Below are 23,551 nucleotides of genomic sequence, written 5' to 3' on the forward strand. Positions count from 1 at the left end.
TTAACAATCATGCCCATAATTAACCATCATGCCCTTAATTAACAATCACATATGCCTGGCACTAGCAGACTAACAAGGGTGCGGTCACATTAGGGCAACGGTTCTACCCAGTTACATAAATATGAAGCACCTTCAAACATCACCAGTGTAAAAGTGGGTCAGAAAATTCTGACTGTAGGTTGGGACTCAAAGATGGATGATAGGGGAGGCTTTGGGGAATATATCTCACGCCCGGGGATAGTTGGCTTTCAGCCTTCCACACCATGGTACCAGGCAGTTACTGTCTGCAGACACTGATGAAGGCTCATTTAACTAAGTAACTGCATGCCCCTGACATCTGATCTGGGCTAGTTAATGCACACATCTGTACAGTTATAGATGGAGAGGAAGAGAGGGAGGTGGGAGGGAGAGAGAAACAGAGAAAGAGAAACTGACAGAGAGAGAGAGAACAGAGGACAGAAGAGAGAGAACAGAGGAGAGAAGAAAGAGAAACCAACCAAGATAGAGAGAAACAGGCAGAGAGAATAGATAGAGAAGCACAGAGTGAGAAAAACAGACAGAGAGAAAGAGAGAAAAACATAGAAAGAATAGAAAGAGAGAAACAGAGAGAGAGAGAGAGAGACGCTGAGAAGAGAGTGGGAGAAACAGAGAGAGAAGCAGAGAGAGAGAGAAATAGAGAAACAGAGAGAGAGAAAAAACTGAGAGAAACAGAGCAAAAAACAGAGCTATGAACGCTCTGTCTAGGGATTTGGGGCAAATATAAACTCTCCACCACTCCTTGAACGGAAATGCATTAGTTATTTGTTTCTTTGGAGGTCAAACACTTTTTAAACTTTAAGAGCTTGTCTCTGTGTGTATATAGGCCCGTGTGTGCGTGTGTGCATGCGTGTGTGCATGCGTGTGTGCATGCGTGCGTGCGTGCGTGCGTGCGCAATTAGCATAAACACAAGCCTATAATTTTATTAACTGACTTATTTTATGCCAAGCCCATCCATTACATGTAAATGTAGGTCCCAGAACCAGACGTCTCAGTTACAAGATTAACAAGTAGATGTGGCGTTTGTCATCCCACAATGAGAGTGAAACAGGCTGAGATCATTACAGCTGTGAGAAGCTGTGAGAAACTGTGAGAAACTGCCAGCTATGTCTTGGATAACAGTAAGTCTAGTGACCCTCTGGGCCACTTCAATCCAGTCTACCGAGACAAGCCAAAGCATAGTGGGACTGAACATCTCACTCCCGAACTGCAAGGCAGGTCCCCTTACATGGGAGCCAGAAGGGGACTTAGGCACACCTCTTGAGGACAGCTAGACTATAACTACTTGGAGCCTCTTATGTTGAGCATGCCTAGATAGTGTGTTAAGTGCATGGGGTTAGAACTCATCTGTGTTCAATCGACACATAGAATTTTAAAAAATTGCTTGGAGAGCAGTGCAATGCTTGACTCTCTCTCTGTCCCCCTTGGTACGCGGTACACAAGTTGCCCTAGCAGGAAGTTGATAGTTGCCTAAGGCAATGGGGGGAAATTGAAAAGTGGGACTGAAAAAATAAAATGCACTCCAGCTGCTATTTACAGATATCTCTTTCCCAGGTGCGTCAGTGGAAATGGAGACAGTCTGTGATTGGAATCCTAATTGACTTTTTTCAAAGCAAGTCTTCACAATGGAAAGTCATACAAGCTGGAAGAGTACACAGATGGAGTTAGCCGTTGATATAGCAACAGACGCTAACAGCTCATCAAATCCCATTGTGACGCCAGTGTGGACATATTTTGGCAAGTGGACACTATTTGGCACTACAGGCCCATACTGCCTCCATGTGGATGACGGAAATAACATGGGAAAGTAATTATATAGTATTATATATAACATGGGAAAGTATTATATAGTTATTATATATATATATGCAGTATCATCTACTCATTCCAGTGTTTTTCTTTATTTTTACTATTTTCTATATTGTAGAATAATAGTGAAGATATCAAAACTATGAAATAACACATATGGAATCATGTAGTAAACAAAAAATGTAGCCACCCTTTGCCTGGAATGCATTTCAATTAACAAGTGTGCCTTGTAAAAAGTTCATTTGTGGAATTTCTTTCCTTCTTGCGACAATCTGTTGTGTTATGACAAGGTATGGGTGGTGTACGGAAGATAGCCCTATTTGGTAAAAGACCAAGTCCATATTATGGCAATAACAGCTCAAATAAGCAAAGAGAAACAACAGTCCATCATTACTTTAAAACATGAAGGTCAGTCAATCCGGAACATTTCAAGAACTTTGAAAGTTTCTTCAAGTGCAGTTGCAAAAATCATCAAGCGGTATGATGAAACTGGCTCTCATGAGGAGCGCCACAGGATGGAAGGCCCAGAGTTACCTCTGCTGCAGAGGATAAATTCATTACCAGCCTCAAAAATTGCAGCCCAAATAAATGGTTGAGTTCAAGTAACAGACACATCTCAGCATCAACTGTTCAGATAAATTGCTGCAAAGAAACTGCTGAAAAGAAACCACTACTAAAAGACACCAATAAGAAGAAGACTTTCTGAGCCAAGAAGTACGAGCAATGGACATTAGAATGGTGGAAATCTGTCCTTTGGTCTGATGAGCCAAATGTGAGATTTTTGGTTCCAACAGCCGTGTCTTTGTGAGAAGCAGAGTAGGTGGACGGATGATCTCTGCATGTGTGGTTCCCACCATGAAACATGGAGGAGCTGTGATGGTGTGGGCATGCTTTGCTGGTGACACTGTCAATTATTTATTTAGAATTCAAGGCACACTTAACCAGCGTGGCTACAACAGCATTTTACAGCAATACGCTATCCCATCTGGATTGCGCTTAGTGGGACTATAATTTGATTTTCAACAGGACAATGACCCAACACACCTCCAGGATGTGTAAAGAGAGTGATGGAGTGCTGCATTAGATACTCTGGCCTCCACAATTACCGGACCTCAACCCAATTGAGATGGTTTGGGATGTGTTGGACCACAGAGTGAAGGAAAAGCAGTCAACAAGTGCTCAGCATATGTGGGAACTCCTTCAGGACTGTTGGAAAAGCATTACAGGTAAAGATGGTTGAGAGAATGCCAAGTACGTGCAAAGCTGTCATCAAGGCAAAGGGTGGCTACTTTGAAGAATCTAAAATCTAAAGTATGTTTTGATTTGTTGAACACTTTTTTGGTTACTAAATGACTCCAAATGTGTTATTTAATAGTTTTGATGTCTTCACTATTATTCTACAATGTAGATAAATAGTAAAAAATAAAGAAAAACCCTTTAATGAGTAGTTGTGTCCAAACTTTTGACTGGAACTGCATATATTATTTTATTGTATTTTTTTATTGGTCCGAGGGTCTACAAAAGGGTCACCAGTTGAGGTCAGAAGTGGGAGAAGGTAAGCTGCCTTGGCGAAGACAGACTACACTGGCCCGCTTACTCTGACTTCTACTCATTTATAGCAGGTTACACATTTATAGCAGGTTTCAACCATTGATGTTGGCTTATTTATGCTATGCATTGGCCATTGAGAGGCTTTTAAGCCAGTGGTCGGCCATATTGGCACTACCCAATAGGGGCAATCCTCCATAAGAATGAATGGAATTGTACTGTATTTCAATCAAATGCTTCAAGGACATAATTAAATGTATTTAAGTATTTTTGTTGTAGTGGGGGACAGTAACATTAGCAATCTCAAAAAACGAATATCTAAGGAAATTGAATTTTAAAGTATTTATTAAGGTGTCTAATAGAATAAATGTGTGGATGTGTGTACGCAGACCCACAAGCCACTGCCACTGCTTGTGGGTCTGCGTACCCTCATGATGAGTTGCCAGATAGTTCAGTCCATTTAAAGCATCATTTAAAAAATAATAAATCTGTCTTTTTAAGCTAGAGATATCTATTTTTTTGCATGGGGTACATCTCAATCTACCGCGTTTGTCAGACCAGGAGATATCTTGAAAATCGGTCTTCTCACGAAAACGTCTGTAACGTCCAACTGGTTTGGTCGACTGGTATTACCCCTCTATGGAAAGAACACAATGGTGTTCTCCGTTTTGCTCTACGACCCCCACAAGTGTCAGGGGACTCATCTGAAGGTAACCCGGTACCGGGACAAAAAATGAAAGGACATGAATATGGTATACAGGTAATTCAACTGTAAAATCTTTTTTTTTTTTTGGAAATCCAGTTTTTTTTTTATATCGCTCAGATATAGGACCGATACTTCAAAACATACATCCTTTTGATTACAGTTTTACTATCCGTTTTTCCATGCATGAATCTCTTATTCAATGAGTTTTTACGGGTTAATAGCAGTAAGGCCAAATTCAATGTTTCGTCAAATAATTGTTTTGATATATTTTTTTTATACCTACAGTGGTGCTAAATTAAATACAACTCTTGGGGAACATGTCCATTGGTGCTATGTGTTATTTTTGTCACTGTTTTCAGACTGGGAAGGACACATTTTGCAGAAAGTTGTTCTGTATGCTAGTTTGCAACATTGCAGAGAATTTAAGAAAACCTGGAGGCAAAACCTTGGGGGGAAAAAAGTAATTGTTGTCAGAAGTGCGCTATATACACAAAATCGACATACCGGTACAATGTTGCACCTACGATACTAATCTGCTGAGCACTAATGGAGCTCCGCTCAATCAAGGCATTTGATAGGTTTGACATGTAATGAGGCGTCACCAATTTACACAGGGTCTCAATCCCTATTTATCTATTTTTCTGCCATGAACTTCCCCAGGCTTATCCGTATTAGGGATCTCGAAGAGACTAGCTTAGTAGAAACCCAACCCCGGGCCCTTAGAATCTAGAGGGATACAATATACATTTCTTTATTAAAAGACAGGTGCTGCTGATAATACTACCATCGTTATCGAGGCAGAGGACATGTATGTGTAGCCAATGGGTTTGATGCTGTCTGGCCAAAAGGAGTATGGCATGTTATACTCTTTTTTGGCCAGACAGCATCAGATACAGTGGGGCAAAAAAGTATTTAGTCAGCCACCAATTGTGCAAGTTCTCCCACTTAAAAAGATGAGAGAGGCCTGTAATTTTCATCATAGGTACACTTCAACTATGACAGACAAAATGAGAAAAAAAATCCAGAAAATCACATTGTAGGATTTTTTATTAATTTATTTGCAAATTATGGTGGAAAATAAGTATTTGGTCAATAACAAAAGTTTATCTCAATACTTTGTTATATACCCTTTGTTGGCAATGACAGAGGTCAAATGTTTTCTGTAAGTCTTCAAGTAAGTAAGTCTGTAAGTGAGTTGATGACGTTGTTTCGCATCACGCAGAATGTGAAGACCAGGGATGGGCAACTTTAATGGGAGTTTGGGCCACAAAAAACCTCAACTCATAATGAGGGGCCGCAGTGGCTTGTGGGTCTGCATACCCACATCCATACCACACCCCAAACCCCCCGCTCCCCTACTTGGTGAGCAATAGAAATTTGCAACCCCCCCCCCTTGACAGCAGAGACATCCTTTTTTTCATGCAATTCTACTCATTTTGACATGGAGCGTAGAGAAAATGTTGCCGTTTTAAAGCATGTTTGCTGCAATTCTACACATTTCGCCATGGGGCGGAGAGATTTAGCAGTTTTATAACTCATTTCATGTAATTCTACTCGGCAGAGAGGGAAATTAGTAGTTTTAAAGCTAATTTCCTGCAATTATACACATTGTTTATATGATATCTGAGTGAGAGTGACTAACAAAATCAATGGGGAACCCCCCAGTCGGTAATTAGACAATGATTAGGCCTACAAGTTTTGATAGCTGGCCGCTAGACTAATTTACCAATCTCCTAAAAACGTTTTAGCTAACATGGGCTAATTGAGTGACTGTCAGTGACTGACAAGAGAAAAACTGCTGATGCACAACCACATTTCAAAATTGCACCCCGTGTATTCTACTGCTCTAACTCGCAACAGTAAGTTGAGACCTCGACTGCGTCCGCAGGCCGCCATTTGCCCACGCCTGGTGTACTCTCAAACTATGACTACGCGTTTGTACTTGCCTTTACCCAAAGCGTCAAAACGTTACAGCTATGAAGTTCACAAGCAATGTTATTCAATTCAAAATGTTGGCTAGATATTTCAAGTCTGTATGCCAAGTGTGAATGTCTGACTGAGGAGCATCACTGTTTTCACGAGTCAGCGAGGTATCGAGAATCCTCACAATCAATCAAGAATCTTATAGTGTGTGACATCCTGTCTGTGCCAGATTGTTAAGTGCACACACCATTACGTTGGCAAGACCAAAAACTACAGGAAAGACGGTTGTTTAATGTGAGATGCTCAGCGATGTTAGGACTTTGAAAGTCGTGTCGTGTTCACCCGGCATTACATGCAAGCCCAGAAATGTGTGATGGATCCCAAATCACAGTTTAAAAAAGTGTAATGCATGGCCACACAACATTCAGATCTAAGGCTGCGTTTACACAGGTAGCCAAAGTCAGATTTTTTCCACTAATTGGTATTTTGACAGATATTTTTCAGAACTGATCTGATTGGTCAAAAGATAAATGAGTGAAACAAATATCATAATTGGGCAGCATGTGGATTACATTTAAAAGATTCTGAATGTTTCATAGTCGATATTTCATACACTATTGGCTAATCTGCAAACAAAAAGGAAAACTTAAAACTAGCTGGATGACTTCGGGTGGTCACAGTTAAAGGTACATAAAAGGTTGCCCTCTATAGCTTTATTAAACAAGTTCACACGGATTAACACCATATTCGCTCTTCTGGTCTGTTCTCAATTGGTCAGATATCAGAAATGATTAATGACATGTTTTGTGGAAGGAAATGGCTTGTCATTAATTATAGGTGTTCATCAGGGCTACCAAGAAATCTCAGGTATTGCAGTACATCCACATCAGACATCAGAAAGGAGCAGCAGATTTTTATTTGGTAAATGAAAACTTAAGCAAAAGAGTACATTTTGTGTGCACTACATCATCACGCACGGACTTTTATCCACAGCAAGTCTGTTTTGTAGAAACACCACTGGTGGGAAAATCCACATTTTCCTTTTGCGGATTTTAGAATATTTGCATGAAAATGAGAATGAACAACGCACTCTGAAACTTCAGTATAAATTCAGCCAGACAGTAGTTTTGAAAGTGGTGCTGAGGAGCTAAATGTGGTCCCTGTTTTTTGTGTAGTATGTCAAATTAGGCACCAAGTCATCCAGATCTTATATTACACCCTGCAAAAAATATATATTTGGGTGATTTGTTACGATTCGAATTCAAATGACATGTTAAACATTTTTTTGTGCTTAAGATCCTGGAGTGCATCATTAAGAGCTTTATCTTGATGTGCTCTTTTGAATGGCTCATGGAAAATAAATCAAATACCTTTATCACCTTTTTAGGCATGCAATTGCACTGTGAATGAGTCTGGTGGGACTTGATACAGATGAAGAAAGCTTCTCTGAAACAGTTGTTTTCAACAAGATTACAGGAATCAACATCCATTTAAACAGAATGATCTCTCAATTTCCAGCTTCAAGACAACATACGTTACATTTATTTACAGTCATCTTTTGTACCATGTTCATAGGAGCAGGACAAGGTGCCAAAGCAAGGCATTCAGTTACACCTAATACACCTCCAATGAATACAAGTACAGTTTAACATACACTTTATTAAAGCATCTTGATGCGCTTAGAAAATGTTTTTAAAAAACAATACAGGTTTACATGAAGAATACAATATTGTGAGAGAAATAAAAATAACACTAAATAGATCTGCAATACCAAAATTTGTGAACATTTTACTGAAAGCAAAACTATAGTATCGGTCAACTTTCACCACTTTAAGGCTAAACCAATTGAAAATAATGAACTGAGATTCAATGGAGGAAACTACAGCACTTCTTTAGATCTGGTAAAACTACATTTGGCAAAAAGATAACCCTGGCTGCGCTTTTTTGGGATCAAAAAGGAGCTTAGGTGGTGGGCTTGGAAAGGGGGCGTGGTCAGTGCTGCTGAATTTAGTAAACCAATTTTAGGCCCCCAATATTGATGTTTTTTGGTTTACATTTTTGCAGTTTTAAAGTTAATTTCTTCCAATTCTAAACATTTTGCCATGGACCCGAGAACATTTAGCAGTTAAAGAACAAACTGCAATTCTATGCATTTTGCCATGGCTAATACTGTCTTATTCTGCTCAAACTTAAATACTGATAAATTGTTTTGGGAATTTTAAATTCCCCTGACTGTTCAGTGTTTATTTTGATAATTGTTAGTTCTCAAAGATTATATTGCGACTTAAGTTTATATTCCGAAAATGTAGATCTCTCTCTACATTTTACACATACACTACCAGTCTAAAGTTTGGACACACCTACTCATTCCAGGGGTTCTGTATTTCTACAATTTTCTACATTGTAGAATAATAGTGAAGACATCAAAACTATGAAATAACATATGGAATCATGTAATAACCCAAAAAATAACATTTACATTTGAGATTCTTCAAAGTAGCCAACCTTTGCCTTGATGACAGCTTTGCACACTCATGGCATTCTCTCAACCAGCTTCATGATGTAGTTACCTGGAATGCATTTCAATTAACTGGTGTCCTTTGTTAAAGTTCATTTGTAGAATTTCTTTCCTCCTTAATGCATTTGAGCCAATCAGTTGTGTTGTGTCAAGGGTGGTATACAGACGATAGGGCTATTTGGTAAAAGACCAAGTCCATATTATGGCAAGAAAAGCTCAAATAAGCAAAGAGAAATTTCATTTTTTTATTTATTTGACCTTTATTTTACTAGGCAAGTCAGTTAAGAACAAATTCTTATTTTCAATGACGGCCTAGGAACAGTGGGTTAACTGCCTGTTCAGGGGCAGAACGACAGATTTGTACCTTGTCAGCTCGGGGGTTTGAACTTGCAACCTTCCGGTTACTAGTCCAACACTCTAACCACTAGGCTACGCTGCCGCCCCAAATGACAGTCCATCATTACTTTAAGACGGTCAGTCAATCCGGAAAATATCAAGAAGTTTGAAAGTGTCTTCAAGTGCAGTCGCAAAAACCATCAAGCACTATGATTAAACTGGCTCTCATGAGGACCGCCACAGGAAAGGAAACCCAGAGTTACCTCTGCTGCAGAGGATAAGTTCCTTAGTTAACAGCCTCAGAAATTGCTGCCCAAATAAATGCTTCACAGAGTTCAAGTAACAGACACATCTCAACATCAACTGTTAAGAGGAGACTGTGTGAATCAGGCCTTCGCCAAACAGAAGAACAGACTTGCTTGGGCCAAGAAACACAAGCAATGGACATTAGACCGGTGGAAATCTGTCCTTTCGTCTGATGAGTCCAAATTTGAGATTTTTTTATCCAACCGCTGTGTCTTTGTGAGACAGAGTGTAGGTGAACAGATTATCTTTGCCTGTGTGGTTCCCACCGTGAAGCATGGACGTGGTGGTGTGACAGTGCTTTGCTGGTGACAGTCAGTGATTTATTAAGAATTCAAGGCACGCTTAACCAGCAGGGCTACGACAACATTCTGCAGCAATACGCCATCCTATCTGGTTTGCGCTTAGTGGGACTATCATTTGTTTTTCAACAGGACAATGACCCAACACACCTCCAGGCTGTGTAAGGGCTATTTGACCAAGGAGAGTGATGGAGTGCTGCATCAGATGATCTGGCTTCCACAATCACCTGACCTCAACCCAATTGAGATGGTTTGGGATGAGTTGGGAATGTTTTATTATTCTCCTGACTGTTCAGCAATTATTTTGATGACTGATAGATTATATTAAATAAATAAAAAACATATTTTATATTTTCTACATCCTTATTTGTTTTCTTGCTGTTTAAGTTTACACTGAAAGCAATTTTACATTCCGAAAATGCATTATAGTGCTCGGCATTTGTGGGAACTCCTTCAAGACTGCATTCCAGATGAAAAAAAGCATTCCAAAGAATGCATTGAGAGAATGCCAAGGGTATGCAAAGCTGTCATCAAGGCAAAGGGTGGCTACTTTGAAGAATCTTAAATATAAAATATATTTTGATTTGTTTAACACTTTTTTGGTTACTACATGATTCCATATGTGTTATTTTATAGTTGATATCTACACTATTATTTTACAATGTAGAAAATAGTACAAATATAGAAAAACCCTTGAATGAGTAGGTGTCCAAACTTTTGACTGGTACTAATATATATATATATATATATATTTGTTATATATATTTTTTTTTACAGTTTGGAATTAGGCGTCCCGAAAACACACTTACGCAGACAAATCCCTGGCAGCTACGAGTGTGATGCTGTTAAACATAAAATATATCAACAAAAAGCCTCTTAGTATGTCCTCAGTAAGAAAAGGGAAATGGCGCATAAAAAAAAAGAACATGGATAACTTTTTGGGGGTATTTCAATTCTCATGGTTATTCCCACCCTTCATCGAAGGTATAGGTTTGTTTCAGGGCAAATATGAATGAGACCATTTTGTCGTGAAATAAAATTGCAATTGATTGAATAAAGGTAATTGTCTGTGTTGAAGCTTTGGTTTCAATTGGGTAGCAGATTAAACTTCGCAACAGCATTTCAACAAACGCCATGGAAACGGAAAGGAAAAACAACCAACCAAAAAAAAACTCCTTAGACAACAAACTTGTTCTTGGTGGTGGAACCACTCTTGGTGGCAGTGTCCGCGTGTGATTGATATCCGATGATCACCTTGTGTGGCACGCCTAACCTCTCCTTCCACCCTTGTCTAGAGGAGGGAAAATACAGTCTAGTAAAAATATCTGGATATAGATAAAAACAAGAGATGGTCAACATCTTTCAGGGCTAACTAAATGGTATGGCGACGCCAGCTCACCCTATGTGTGTAATAGCATCCTTGTTTTCGTAGTCTGTTGTCCATATCGCAAGTTTGTCTCCTTTCGTTCGGATGTTAACTACTGCCCCGCATACATCATCACTGTGGTCATCGAAGGCTTCGCCCACTAGGCACAGGAGCTGAAATGCACATGGACACCCAGATGTTTTAATACTTTAATGACAGCTAGACATAATCAACTTTCTGAGACATATATTGCATGTCCAAGTAATGCACTTGTAGATGTGTACTTCTGGGAAAAAGGCTGTGTGAATATATATATTGTGTGTGTGTGTGTGTGTGTGTGAGAGACAGGCCACTAGATAGCAGAGTTATGTCCCACACACTTAACATGAGATAAATACACCAACTTTTACAGAGTAGGATTACATACAAATAGTTAATACATCTTTGTGTAGTTATGCCCTTTGTGCATGTAATCAGACCTGTAGGGATGGGGTACTAACCGTTTCCAGCCAGAAGCGGTCGAGGTCGGCCCTGCGTTGCTGTTTGGAAAGTGTGATGAGCCACCTGCCACCACGCTTGTTCCTCTCGTCCTCCCACATGGGCTCAATACCATCCTGCAGCACAAAAACAGACCAGGCTCAGGGGTTAAAGGGCAAAGTTCAATTCATTACTTTTTTTTGTCTTTATAGGTCAGGGGTTGCTTGTCTGCAAAGATGAGCCCCGACATTTGCTTATTTTGTTTGCAGAACTTGATACTACATGATAGATGAGCTTTGTATTAAACTAGTTTTCAGATAATGGGATTAAGCTATACCCAAGAACAACTTGGTTCGTTTAGTTGTTACTTAAGAGGAATAGATGAAACCTAAAACTGAAATCTAGTTCGACATAAGGAATGGAAATGAAAGCTGACTGACGTGAAAAGCAGCCAACCAATACTAGTATAAGATCATGACATTGAATTATGACTGATAGAGGCTGTTTAACAGTCTGAGTAGTGGTCTATTTAGGGCAGACTGACCTCCTTGGGTGGGGTCATAACCCTTGCAGTGAAAGCTAAAGCCACAGGCTGAAACGAGACCTTGGGAGATGTGACAACTCCCTGTCATAGTGTAGCCCTCTGTCTAAAAGGCAAGGCAATAACTCAACTGAATTTGTGAATTAACATAATTGTTTTATGGACAATTTCATCGGTTGCTGCTACTGGCCACAACCTCAACAAAAATGTGCTGTTATGGATGTAGAAATGGGTATGGAAGAAAAAGGAGCATGTGTGAGATTACAGATAGGGAAAAATCATCCTTACCTTGAAAAGTGAGTAGTCACAGCCGGAGATCAAGTTACTTGATAGTTGGATGTGATTATACAGACTGGGAAAACAGGAGGACAGGCACAGTAGTGACGCAGTAAGACACTCAGAGTCTGAATATATGTAAGATGTTGCAGGTGACTTTCTACAATAAAATACTTACGCCCAGAAGTCTTCCACTGTGTCAAACTTGGAGATGAGACGGAGGTTTGCTTGCCAGGTTTTCGTTTTGTCATTCTTAAAGAACCACAGAGCCCATCTGCATAGCAAACCAAATTCAACGATTTTGTGTCAACACTATAGATGGATTGGCTGACGTCACAAAAAAAATATGTGAGCGTCAATGTGTCCAGAGGCCATGATTGGTTATGATTCTGAACGGTCAGATATCTAACAGGTGTTTTGACTGATTTCATGGCAATGCTAATATGGCAAGAATTCACTAGCTAGCTAACCAACAACGATGTATTTGAAAGACAAGAGCTCATTGTGCAAATGTATTTATATTTTCAATGAACATTTGGAGACTACATATAGTTTACATGTCAACATTCTAAGCCAACCCTGTCAGTTTTGCCCCACAGTTGTAAATGCGTCGGTTTTGTTGCTTAACAACCAACCTGTCTACAGCCTATATTGACAATGCATCAGGCAAAACACACTCCACGTCAACCTTGACAGTTTTCAGTTTGCTATGTATGTTTCTTACACATTGTGTAATGATTGAAGGGGAAGATGTTGGTCCTGTGTGGCTGGTAGAGCATGGCGCTTGCAATGCCAAAGGTTGTGGGTTCGATTCCCGCTGGGGCCACCCATATGTAAAATGCATTCACTCAAGACTAAGATGCTTTGGATAAAAGTGTCTGTTAAATGGCATATAATAAGATGAGCAGTACTTGAACCAGCAACCTTTATGGTAACAGGGCAAGTGGTCTGTGGATAATGGTGCAGATAAGCGCCACAGTACACTTTTAGGGATATACAGTGCTTCCTGTAATATTTCAACCCATGCCTGACAAGACTCGTATAAACCATAGTCAGGCATTAACACTAGTGGATACTGATATCCCAATGGATATAGTTAGTTGTGTATTTTCATGTGGAACTAGCTAGGTTAAGCAGCTATAGTACTTACCTATTTTGTAGTGGATGTTTGATGTAATCTTCAGGATTTACAACTTCTTGACCAGTTTCACTTTTTTTCGCCTCAGAATTAGGGGGATTCAAACTTGATTCCTGGAGAGATGGGGAAGAGATCTCAAAAAGCGACCTAGCATTTGAGATAAACCATTTAAATGTTTACGCCCAACTGGTGCAACTTATCCCTGGAACGCACCAAGAAGGTCAACTCGCTAGCCACCTTTCTTGAAGGGGCGGTGGCGATCATGCCTGTTACTAGTACTGTTAACGGTTGACACTGCTGGGCATGGATATTTTTAACCTTCAATACTTATGAAGGTATAGTGACTAACATTGAGACGTCTTGTAACTTGCTATATCCCCAACTCCAGCATGCACAATCGATTAGCTAGCGACAGCTCGTGGTTCACTTAGGAGCCCTCGAAGAGTCGAACATTCCAACAATCATTCTCACATTTGCGGTGGTCGTGCACTCGCAGCAACACCCACCATACATTTGCATCACTAGCTAATATATCACGTTATATATGAGTATAACTGTAACCTAAAACTGCCCATTATGTTACAAAATGTAGAGTTAATGCAATCCCTCACCGACTCAGCTGTCGCCATCTTCTGATTATCGGATTCACAATTCTGTAATGTGAAACATAAAAACGGATTGGATTGCGCTTTCCAACATGACAACCAAGTATGGTAAACCTAACTGCGCATGCTCACATATGTGAGCTCTTCCAACTTCAAATTTGCTTGGAGCACTTGTAAAGTACAGTTTTATTTAGTCTCCATTAATCAGTGCATGCATTTTCATATGCTTTGATACCAGGGTGACTCAGTGACAATCTTACTGCATCAGTCAATATCAAAACATGCCAATACTCTTGCTCAAAATAATGCCTAAGTTGTTTTGCTCCATCATATTTTACCTGTTAAGTCCTTTTCAATGATGCATCCATGATCATTCAAATCAATGTCGCATAAGTAAACCATTTGGTTGTGGAGCTCTGGATGATTGCCAGACTTCAATAGGATTAAATGGTTGAGCTTTAGTCTGGAAAGTCCTTTGTCCAATTTCTGAGTCATCCAGAAAAAAACATTTTTTCAAAAGTATAGCCGGTACCTATGGCACATTTCATTTAAAAAACTGTAAAGAAAACACAAGAGAGGACTATTGCTTTTTTGAAATGTTTTATTGATCCTAATTGACATGGACAGAGCTACATATGTACGCAACTGGACTGGAGAGCTAATTCTGAAAGTTGAATGACATTAAGTGCACAGGGTTAAGTGCTACAGTGTATGAAAGGTGATTGTTTTATAAAGGCCTGAAGGTGAATGTGATGCTCAACATGGCAGGGAGGCACTTCAGAACTTCAAGACGGTACGGATACTGTAAAGGACACATTAAAATACAGTGATTAGCATACAGATTTAAAAGCCTTTAATATACTTTGTGTTGGAAGTATATATTTTTATAAACTAACATCACACTGATGTAATATGATTCAACACCTGATCTATTTACCTCTTTCCAGCATGCATGAGGTCAAAGGCCTCATTGATCTGGTCAAAGGGCAAGGTGTGGGTTACAAACTCATCCACCTTCAGCTTCTTGTTCATGTAGTCAGTCACTAGTTTGGGGACGCTATCCACACTCTTCCAGCCTGGGACAAAGGAACAGGAAACCATAATGGAGGAATCTATGCATTACCTTACTGCATTATCATACTTCCATTAAAAAAAGTCTCATGACTACATATTTATCCAAAACATAGGTGACTTTACAGAGTAAAATACATTTACGTCAAAAAAGGCAAGGTTCCTTATGAAAATCATCCACGACATTAACCTCCAAATGCTGTGCCCCTCCACACACGGCCGGTAACCAGCTGGAACGGACGTGTGGAGATCTCCTGCCCTGCGCCGGCCACCCCGATGATGATGCTCTCGCCCCAGCCTTTGTGGCACGCCTCCAGAGCTGCCCTCTGAAACAACCAATTGACCATCATCAGAAGATTGGATTCCCTAAATACTCATCTGCTTAGCAAAGTGACATGTATTTTGCGGTTGTGGTCCAAGCCTGAAGTATCCCCTACAGTGACCTCTGGTGGTGAAGAGTATAACACCTTCCATAGTGTTGGAGAGTGTCTTTATTTTGTTAGACAACCATAAGAACTGAGGACAATGTACATAATAGACAGACACAATACAACAATGCCATGGTGTAGCCTAATACAAAAAGAAATGAGGACAAATTATTGTTAGTTTACATTCCATGGCATATGGAACATTTTGCCCTATAATTATACAGTATATTTGCTTTAATTAACATTGTTCAATAGAACTCTAGTCAACTTAGTCAAATAAATATGCCTAAAGAGTTAACCAACACTCCCACTTTCTTTGATGCTGTTGAACTTTCTGATTTCTAATAGTAAATTGCACATTCAAGGATGAATCGGTGTCTTAACAAATTGTTTAAAAAGGTTGGGTGTTTTGGATATTAATCCTTGTCCACAATGTCATTTAGAAAATAAATGTGTTTTTCAATAAAAGGTTGCCAACAAAGTGGTTGTCCATCAATTTCAATATTTGTGTTGTACCAAATAAGTTGCTGAAGAATTTCCTCAGGGTTTTCAAGTAGATAGAATTGTAACTGTAACCATGCTTTTATTGCCTCCTGGAGGAATAGAGATGCACTGCTAAAAAAATACTGTTGTTTTGGTAGAGAAATGTTTCAGGAAAGGTAGGAGGTTGTGTGTGAAAATCAGAATGTCGCATTTAGTTAATTTAGTTTGGATTGGAATATAGTTTCTGTATTCAGGATACCCTCAAGGTCACATCCAGGGCTTTTAAATTAGTCAGTTTTAGCCCACCCTTTTGAAATCAGTAATATATTTTATAAAAATATTCTCCGTTTTATCGTTCCATATAAATATAAAATATTTTCTGTTCATATCGTTTGAAAAAAGTATTCTCTGGTGAAGGAAGAGACGTAAGATAATTGAATTGAGAGATAGCAAAATAATTTATTAATGTGACATCATTAACTTTATTAAATCGACAGTCTTACCATAATAGCCACGTTGCCGATGCATTCAAAGGAGTAGTCCACCCCACCGTCGGTCATCTCCACCAGCACCTCCTGGATGGGCTTGCTGTGGTCCTTGGGGTTCACAAACTCGGTGGCCCCAAACTCTTTGCCCTTGTCAAACTTGTCTGGGTTTATATCCACGCCGATTATCCTGGTCGCCCCGGCAACCTTGCAGCCCATGATGACGGCAAGGCCGATGGCGCCCAGGCCGAAAATGGCACAAGTGGAGCCAGGCTCAACCTGGAGGTAGGTTGGGAACGCAAGAGTTACAGAATGTCTTTTGTCAGTTAAACAATGTCATACAATTTTAGTGTCAGATGTGTTTTATTATGATCATTGCCTATTCATTTGCTTTCCTAAATGTGAAACCAGTGGACATATTAACTAAGTATTTGCACGAGTGGAAAGTTAATTTACAGAGGACAGAAAACAAAGTGATACAACCAAATGACACAAAGCTGTAACTCATCGCTTGTGCTTTCCACTTCTAGACTAGGTACTTTGTTTTGCAGCCTGGCGTCTCCCACCAACCTTGGCAGTGTTGAGGGCAGCTCCGTAGCCCGTGGAGACGCCGCAGCCCAGCAAGCACACCTTGTCCAGGGGAGCCTTCTCATCCACCTTGGCCACCGATATGTCGGCCACCACTGTGTACTCAGAGAAGGTGCTGGTCCCCATGAAGTGGAATAGCTGCTTGCCCTTGCAGGTGAACCGCGAGGTGCTGTCAGGCATCAGACCCCGGCCCTGGGTCATTCTGGAGAGGGGGCGAATAATTATCAGTAACAGCCAGTTGTAATAATATAATGCACAAGGTACAATTTCGAAATTGGGTAGTACATCATCTGTTGATCTTGTCATGTTAGTCATTGCATAGCTTAGAGGGCTAATTATAACTTGTCCGAAATGTCCAGATCAACTGGCCCATGTCAGCTAACCTTGTTTTATTTAGGTTTTTTAGCCCACAGATATTGTAGCAATTGCCACCCAAATATCACATGAATACATATTAGACGTGGGAAAAAAAGAAAATAACTGCAAGAAAATTTGCTTTAAAACAACATTTTCTTTGCACCCCCATGACAAAACACGTAGATTTGCAGGAAACAAGCTTTAAACCTGCAAAATTGTCATGAACAGGGCTTGTGCCCATAGAAATAGACGTGGTGTGTGCGCACGCGCGCAGGATGTTCCCCAATGCTGAAGGGGGGCCCCCCCCCGAGTGAAACATTTTTGTCAACTATTTCAGGGGCTATTTCAGACCTCTGCCTGACAGAATTTGGTTTAAGTTGCAATGTTGGTGTTCGCAACACTGGTTGCTTCTTCGCCCGCACAGCAGCTATTTCAATCCCAAGACTGGAGTAGCATACGGTCCTATTATATCTGAGATTATTCTAACTGTCATTACAGATATGCTCAGTCCTTCACTGCCTACCTGGCTGACTTTGAAAATAGAATGAGCTTCACCTCAACCTTCCAAGCTATAATGGACTCATCCTGCACTATTGACAGGCCAGATTCCCTTCTAGTTACCTGATCTTCCCGCAGAGGTTGGTCTTGGGGTTTTTGCAGAATTTGCACTCACCACACTGCGGCACATACAATGGGATGACGGTGTCACCTAGGAGATAAAAATGACTTTTAGTAAGGAGACAGTTCAGGAGGACGATTTGATTCAAACATAATTTCATTCCAGCCCAGTACCTAAACATCTGATTCGACTATTCATCCGATTCAACTGAGCAAGTACTGGTATTAGTTGATTCTGGCATGTTAGTTCTGGCCTAAAATAAAACAACATGTATTGTCACATACACCAGATACAGAGTATTCGCAGCCCTTGACTTTTTCCACATTTTGTTGTGTTACAGCCTGAATTTAAAAGGAAATACATGTAGATTGTGTCACTGGCCTACACACACACACACACACACACACACACACACACACACACACACACAATACCCAATCATGTCAAAATGGAAATATGTTTTTAGACATGTTTACAAGCTAGTAAAAATGTATTGAGTCAATAAGTATTCAACCCTTAGTTACGGCAACCCTAAATAAGTTCAGGAATAAAAATGTGCTTAACAAGTCACATAATAAGGTGCATGGACTCACTGTATGTGTAATAATATTGTTTAACTTGATTTTTGAATGACTACCTCCATCTCTGTACCCAACACATACAGATAATTGTAAAATCCCTCAGTCGAGCAGTGAATTTCAAACACAGATTCAGCCAAAGACCAGATAGGTTTTCCAATGCATCGCAAAGGGCACTTTTTGGTAGATGGGTAAACATTTTAAAAGGAAACATTGAATATCCCTTTGAGCATGGTTAAGTTATTAATTACACTTCAGATGGTGTATCTATACACCCAGTCACTACAAAGATACAGGCGTCCTTCCTAACTCAGTTGCCGGAGAGGAAAGAAACCGCTCAGGGATTTCACCAGAAAGCCAACAGTGACTTTAAAACAGTTACAGAGTTTAATGGCTATGATAGTTTTCTCCTAAGGATGGATCAACAACATTGCAGTTACTCCACACTACTAATCTAAATAGAGTGAAAAGGAAGCTTGTACATAATAAATATATTCCAAAACATGCATCCTGTTTGCAAAAAGGCACTAAAGTAATACTGCAAAAATGTGGCAAAGAAATATTTGTTCTGAATACAAAGCGTTATACTTGGGGCAAGTCCAAGAAAACACATCACTCTTCATATTTTCAAGCATGGTGGTGGCTGCATCATGTTATGGGTATGCTCGTCATCGGCGAAGTACTAGGGAGTTGTTTTAGCATAAAGCCAGGTTTTCCTCTAAGATTTTGCCTGTGTTTAGCTCTATTCCATTTATCTTTATGCTAAAACAACTCTTTCCAACAGACACTAGGAGACAAATTTACCTTTCAGCAGGACAAGATCTTAAAACACACGGACAAATAAAAAATGGAGTTTGTTACCAAGACAACATTGAATGTTCCTGAGTGGACAAGTTACAGTTTTGACTTATATCAGCTTGAAAATCTATAGCGTGACTTGAAAATGGCTGTCTAGCAATGATCAACAACCAACTTGACAGAGCTGAAAATACTTTTTTGAAAAATAATGTACAAGTATTGTACAATCCAGGTGTGCAAAGCTTTTAGAGATTTACCCAGAAAGACTCACTGTTAAATCCCTTTTTAATTCAGGCTGTAACACAACGAAATGTGGAATGAGTCAAGGGGTATGAATACACTATAGGTGCAGTGAAATGTGTTGTTGACAGGGTCAGCCATAGTAGTACGGCGCCCCTGGTGCAAATTAGGGTTAAGTGTCTTTCTCAAGTACACAGACAGATTTTTCACCTTGTCGCCTCGGGAATTTGAACCAGCGACCTTTCGGTTACTGGTCCAATGCTCTAACCGCTGTTTTAGGGATAATACATTTGTTGATATTCACAGTCCCTCACCTGGTTTGAACTTGGTGACTCCCTCTCCTACGCTTTCGACTGTCCCGGCGCCCTCATGACCCAGGATGACAGGGAAAAGTCCCTCAGGGTCGCTGCCACTCAAGGTGAAGGCATCTGTGTGACAAACCCCTGTCGCAAAGACCTGAAAGACAACATTGCCATTAGTTAATTCATCCATCACACCCAGTAGGCTATGAAGCACGTGTGCCAACTAGCCTAAAACATCCCTAATTGTTGAACCACATCTCAACCCACCAGGACTATTCCCTACAGTACAATACCAACAACTGCACCTGCTATGTTGATCATAGAAACTATCACATGGTTGTCTAAATGGTGCAAGACAGACGGCTAGCTATTAGAGGAATGTGGTAAAATGCTTATAGAGTATACCATAAATGACGCTCTCTACTCTCTACTGCTGCTCCAGTTTCAACTGTTCTGCCTTACTATTATTCGATCATGCTGGTCATTTATGAACATTTGAACATCTTGGCCATGTTCTGTTATAATCTCCACCCGGCACAGCCAGAAGAGGACTGGCCACCCCACATAGCCTGGTTCCTCTCTAGGTTTCTTCCTAGGTTTTGGCCTTTCTAGGGAGTTTTTCCTAGCCACCGTGCTTCTACACCTGCATTGCTTGCTGTTTGGGGTTTTAGGCTGGGTTTCTGTACAGCACTTTGAGATATCAGCTGATGTACGAAGGGCTATATAAATAAATTTGATTTTGATTTGATTTAGTCTAAACACTGAGCCAGATAGGCCCTGTTGAACCTATTCCAAAGATTACTTCCTCACAGCTGGCCCACTGAATCTATTTGGGCGGGGAGACAGGGAAACACAAGAAGCTCCCCACGGTATTCCAGCTGCTGAACAGTTCATCCCTGTCGAAGAGCGGCCTGCATCAAACAGTATGTTATGTTTTACAGAGCGAGTGCTCACTGACATGGTTCTGGGAATATATATTGTATCACACCCACAAACCAAAGATACAGCAGTCTACTGCAGGATGAGGTTGTTGGTTATGTTGTTGCTGGACATGTAATGCAAGTACAATACAGGTGCATTAGTCATAGACATTTTTGGCAAAGGGAAGGGTTACCTTGATGCGCACTTCGTTGGCCTTCGGTGGGGCCACCTCCACCTCCTCAATGGACAGAGGTTTCCCAGCCTCCCAAGCTACTGCTGCTTTGCACTTGATCACCTGGAAGAGAGAAGCTCAATGTGTCAACAGTCAACTTCATACACAGAAAATATTAATTTGGAAGATTGATTGGGGTCTGTGGTGAGTGCAGTTGAAGAGAGGAGGGTGGTCAGCGATAGAAGATGGAATGTGCAGTGACTGGGCCTCTTAGCAGTTGGATGGACTTTAATCTGTAGTCTAGAGCCAGGCCTACTAAAGCCAGTATACAATCTCTAGTTTAATCTGGAGGGGACTGGTTCAAACATGAGACAACTTGAAACAGCCATGAACCGTTTGTGATTCTAGCTGATGTTACCATCCTGAGAGGCAAACAGCAATGTGGTCTCTACTACACTATTTTAGTTATGGTCACAAAAATACCCATAATAAATTGTAGTATACTGAACAAAAATATAAATGCAACAAGGAACAATTTCATTGGTTTTACTGAGTTACAGTTCATATAAGGAAATCAGTCAATTGAAATAAAATCATTAGGCCATAACCTATTAAAATATAAAGTATATTTAAGATTTTTCAAAGTAGCCACCCTTTGCCTTGATGACAGCTTTGCACACTCTTGGCATTCTCACAACCAGCTTCATGAGGTAGTCACCTGGAATGCATTTCAATTAACAGGTGTGCCATGTTAAAAGTTCATGTGTAATTTGTTACCATGTATACATATAAAAGTGGGTGAAACAGTATGTAAACATTATTAAAAAGTGACCCATGTTTGTCTATGTATCAGAGGAGGCTGGTGGGAGGAGCTATAAGAAGACAGGCACATTGTAATGGCTGAAATGGAATCAATTTCCATGTGTGTGATGTGTTTTAATTAGTACCATTCCGTTGATTTCATTCCAGCCATTACAATTAGCCATTCCTCCTACAGCTTCTCCCACCTGCCCCCTCTGCTATGTACATAGGATAGCAGGCTAAGGTGTTGGGTGGTAGCCAGCTAGTAACAGTGATTAAGTTCAGGGCAGAGTACTGGGCGGCTAGTGGTGAATATTTAACAGTCTGATGGCCTGGAGAAAGAAGCCGTTTTTCCAGTCTCTCAGCCCCAGCACTGTCTCGGCCTTCTAGATGATAGCAGGGTGAACAGGCCGTGGCTAGGGTGGCTGACGTAACGAGCTTATTGGCCTTCCTGTGACATCAGGTGCTGTAGATATCCTGGAGGGAAGGGAGTGTGCGTAGCTGACAGTGTGGTTGCCATACCAGGCGTTGATACAGCCCGACAAATTGCTCTCAATGGTGCATTTGTAGAAGCTTGTGAGGGTCTTGGGGGCCAAGCCGAATTTCTTCAGCCTTCTGGAGGTCGGAGAGGCGCTGTTGTGCCTTCTCCACACTGTATGTGTGAAGGGACCATTTCAGGTTGTCAGTGATGTGCACACCGATGAACTTGAAGCTTTTGACCCTCTCCACTGCAACCTGTCGATGAAGCATGTTCTTTCTGCTGTCTCCTGAAGTCTTTTTATTCGATTTTTTAGGTAGAGCTTCTTTGCTCCCATTACTCTGCCAGGGCTCTCCACCTGCTGTCTCGTCGTTGTTGGGCCTACCACTGTTTTGTCTTCAGAAAACTTGATGACTGAGTTGGAGACGTGAATCGTCATATTGAACGTCCACTGTAAATCCATATTATGGTTCAATTGCGGGCTATCTTCGGGTGCTGAAATCAAGTTTTTCATAACTTAATTGTATGTGACATCGGAGCTCCAGTCCGCCCACAACTCCATCGTAAATAGTGGAGTTAGGTCGGCTATTGCCTACCTAGATTAATTCAAAGCCCATGACCCCTCTAATTGCATAACGGTAGTTTAACTTGATTCACATCCGCTTAAAATGAAACAGAGTAACGTTACAATGTTTATTGGAATCTCTCGCTGACTATACGTGGAACTTCTACGGCCAGGTCAATGTCCATTCAAAATCTGTCTTTGCGAGCAAAATACACGCTTTAATGTCGTTTCAACGGCAAAAATGTTAACATTGCACATTTTAAAAGCGCAAAATGTAAACGTGTACAACGTTGATTTTTCATATACTTTGAACTTACCTTCCCAGCTGCCTCCATGTTCTTTCTTCCGCACGAGAGAAAGGGGTGGTTGCAGTGGCAGTTCAAGAACTACCGTCTCGACCAATCAGGATATGTGTTGGCGTCCATGACGATGTGTTCCATGATTTGTGGAAACCCATGAAATCCTCAGCCAACCGCATATGCAGTGAATGCACACGGTCCTGACATTTATTGGAGGATATTATCCAATCATAGCAAACCTTATTATACAGTAGATCACACTGTCAATTGGTGAAGGGGTGTTCTTGAACCAGCAACCCTGTGGGTTTATGGGGGGGGGGGAAACGATGACTACCCACCTAGCTGTGCCAAAAAAGCCTTGGCCTCTCAACAGATAGTACTCACATAAAGGGCATCATGCACACAAACTGAACATGGATATCGACCCCTGAAGTGAGGCATTGACATTTGAAACTGCAATGTAATTTCCTCACTGTGGAGT

At 40.6% G+C, this 23,551-nt stretch overlaps 2 protein-coding genes across 3 annotated transcripts; both read right to left on the reverse strand.

Annotated features, from left to right (window-relative positions):
* Positions 1-6,921: 6,921 nt before the first annotated feature.
* On the reverse strand, positions 6,922-14,015 carry eif4ea (eukaryotic translation initiation factor 4ea). The gene is made up of 7 exons (XM_020452818.2): positions 13,892-14,015; positions 13,293-13,393; positions 12,321-12,416; positions 12,155-12,218; positions 11,349-11,462; positions 10,882-11,021; positions 6,922-10,773 (listed from the first exon to the last, which is right to left on the reverse strand). The coding sequence occupies exons 1-7, from the start codon at positions 13,907-13,909 to the stop codon at positions 10,659-10,661; spliced, it is 648 nt and encodes a 215-aa protein (XP_020308407.1). The 5' UTR covers positions 13,910-14,015; the 3' UTR covers positions 6,922-10,658.
* A 453-nt stretch (positions 14,016-14,468) lies between these two features.
* LOC109864832 (alcohol dehydrogenase class-3) lies at positions 14,469-23,218 on the reverse strand. 2 transcript variants are annotated; one of them, XM_020452817.2, is made up of 9 exons: positions 23,089-23,218; positions 20,949-21,050; positions 19,847-19,988; positions 17,919-18,006; positions 16,923-17,142; positions 16,371-16,631; positions 15,147-15,282; positions 14,823-14,961; positions 14,469-14,687 (listed from the first exon to the last, which is right to left on the reverse strand). In XM_020452817.2, the coding sequence occupies exons 1-9, from the start codon at positions 23,104-23,106 to the stop codon at positions 14,663-14,665; spliced, it is 1,131 nt and encodes a 376-aa protein (XP_020308406.1). In that variant the 5' UTR covers positions 23,107-23,218; the 3' UTR covers positions 14,469-14,662. The 2 variants fall into 2 exon arrangements, with proteins under 2 accessions (XP_020308406.1, XP_031653191.1); XM_031797331.1 differs by lacking the exon at positions 14,469-14,687 and having other exon boundaries at positions 14,845-14,961; positions 15,101-15,282.
* Positions 23,219-23,551: the final 333 nt, after the last annotated feature.

The sequence above is a fragment of the Oncorhynchus kisutch genome, linkage group LG19 (assembly GCF_002021735.2).
Source record: "Oncorhynchus kisutch isolate 150728-3 linkage group LG19, Okis_V2, whole genome shotgun sequence".
Lineage (NCBI taxonomy): Eukaryota > Metazoa > Chordata > Actinopteri > Salmoniformes > Salmonidae > Oncorhynchus > Oncorhynchus kisutch.

Excerpts from the sequence above, each read along its gene's own strand:
- eif4ea (XM_020452818.2), bottom strand. Across the intron at positions 12,219-12,320 it reads ACAGTGGAAGACTTCTGGGC|TCTGTATAATCACATCCAAC; the intron begins GTAAGTATTTTA and ends CTGTTTTCCCAG. Across the intron at positions 11,022-11,348 it reads ACCGCTTCTGGCTGGAAACG|CTCCTGTGCCTAGTGGGCGA; the intron begins GTTAGTACCCCA and ends TGTGCATTTCAG.
- LOC109864832 (XM_020452817.2), bottom strand. Across the intron at positions 19,989-20,948 it reads CCAACGAAGTGCGCATCAAG|GTCTTTGCGACAGGGGTTTG; the intron begins GTAACCCTTCCC and ends GTTGTCTTTCAG. Across the intron at positions 14,962-15,146 it reads GAGGGGCACAGCATTTGGAG|GCTGGAAGAGTGTGGATAGC; the intron begins GTTAATGTCGTG and ends CCTTTGTCCCAG.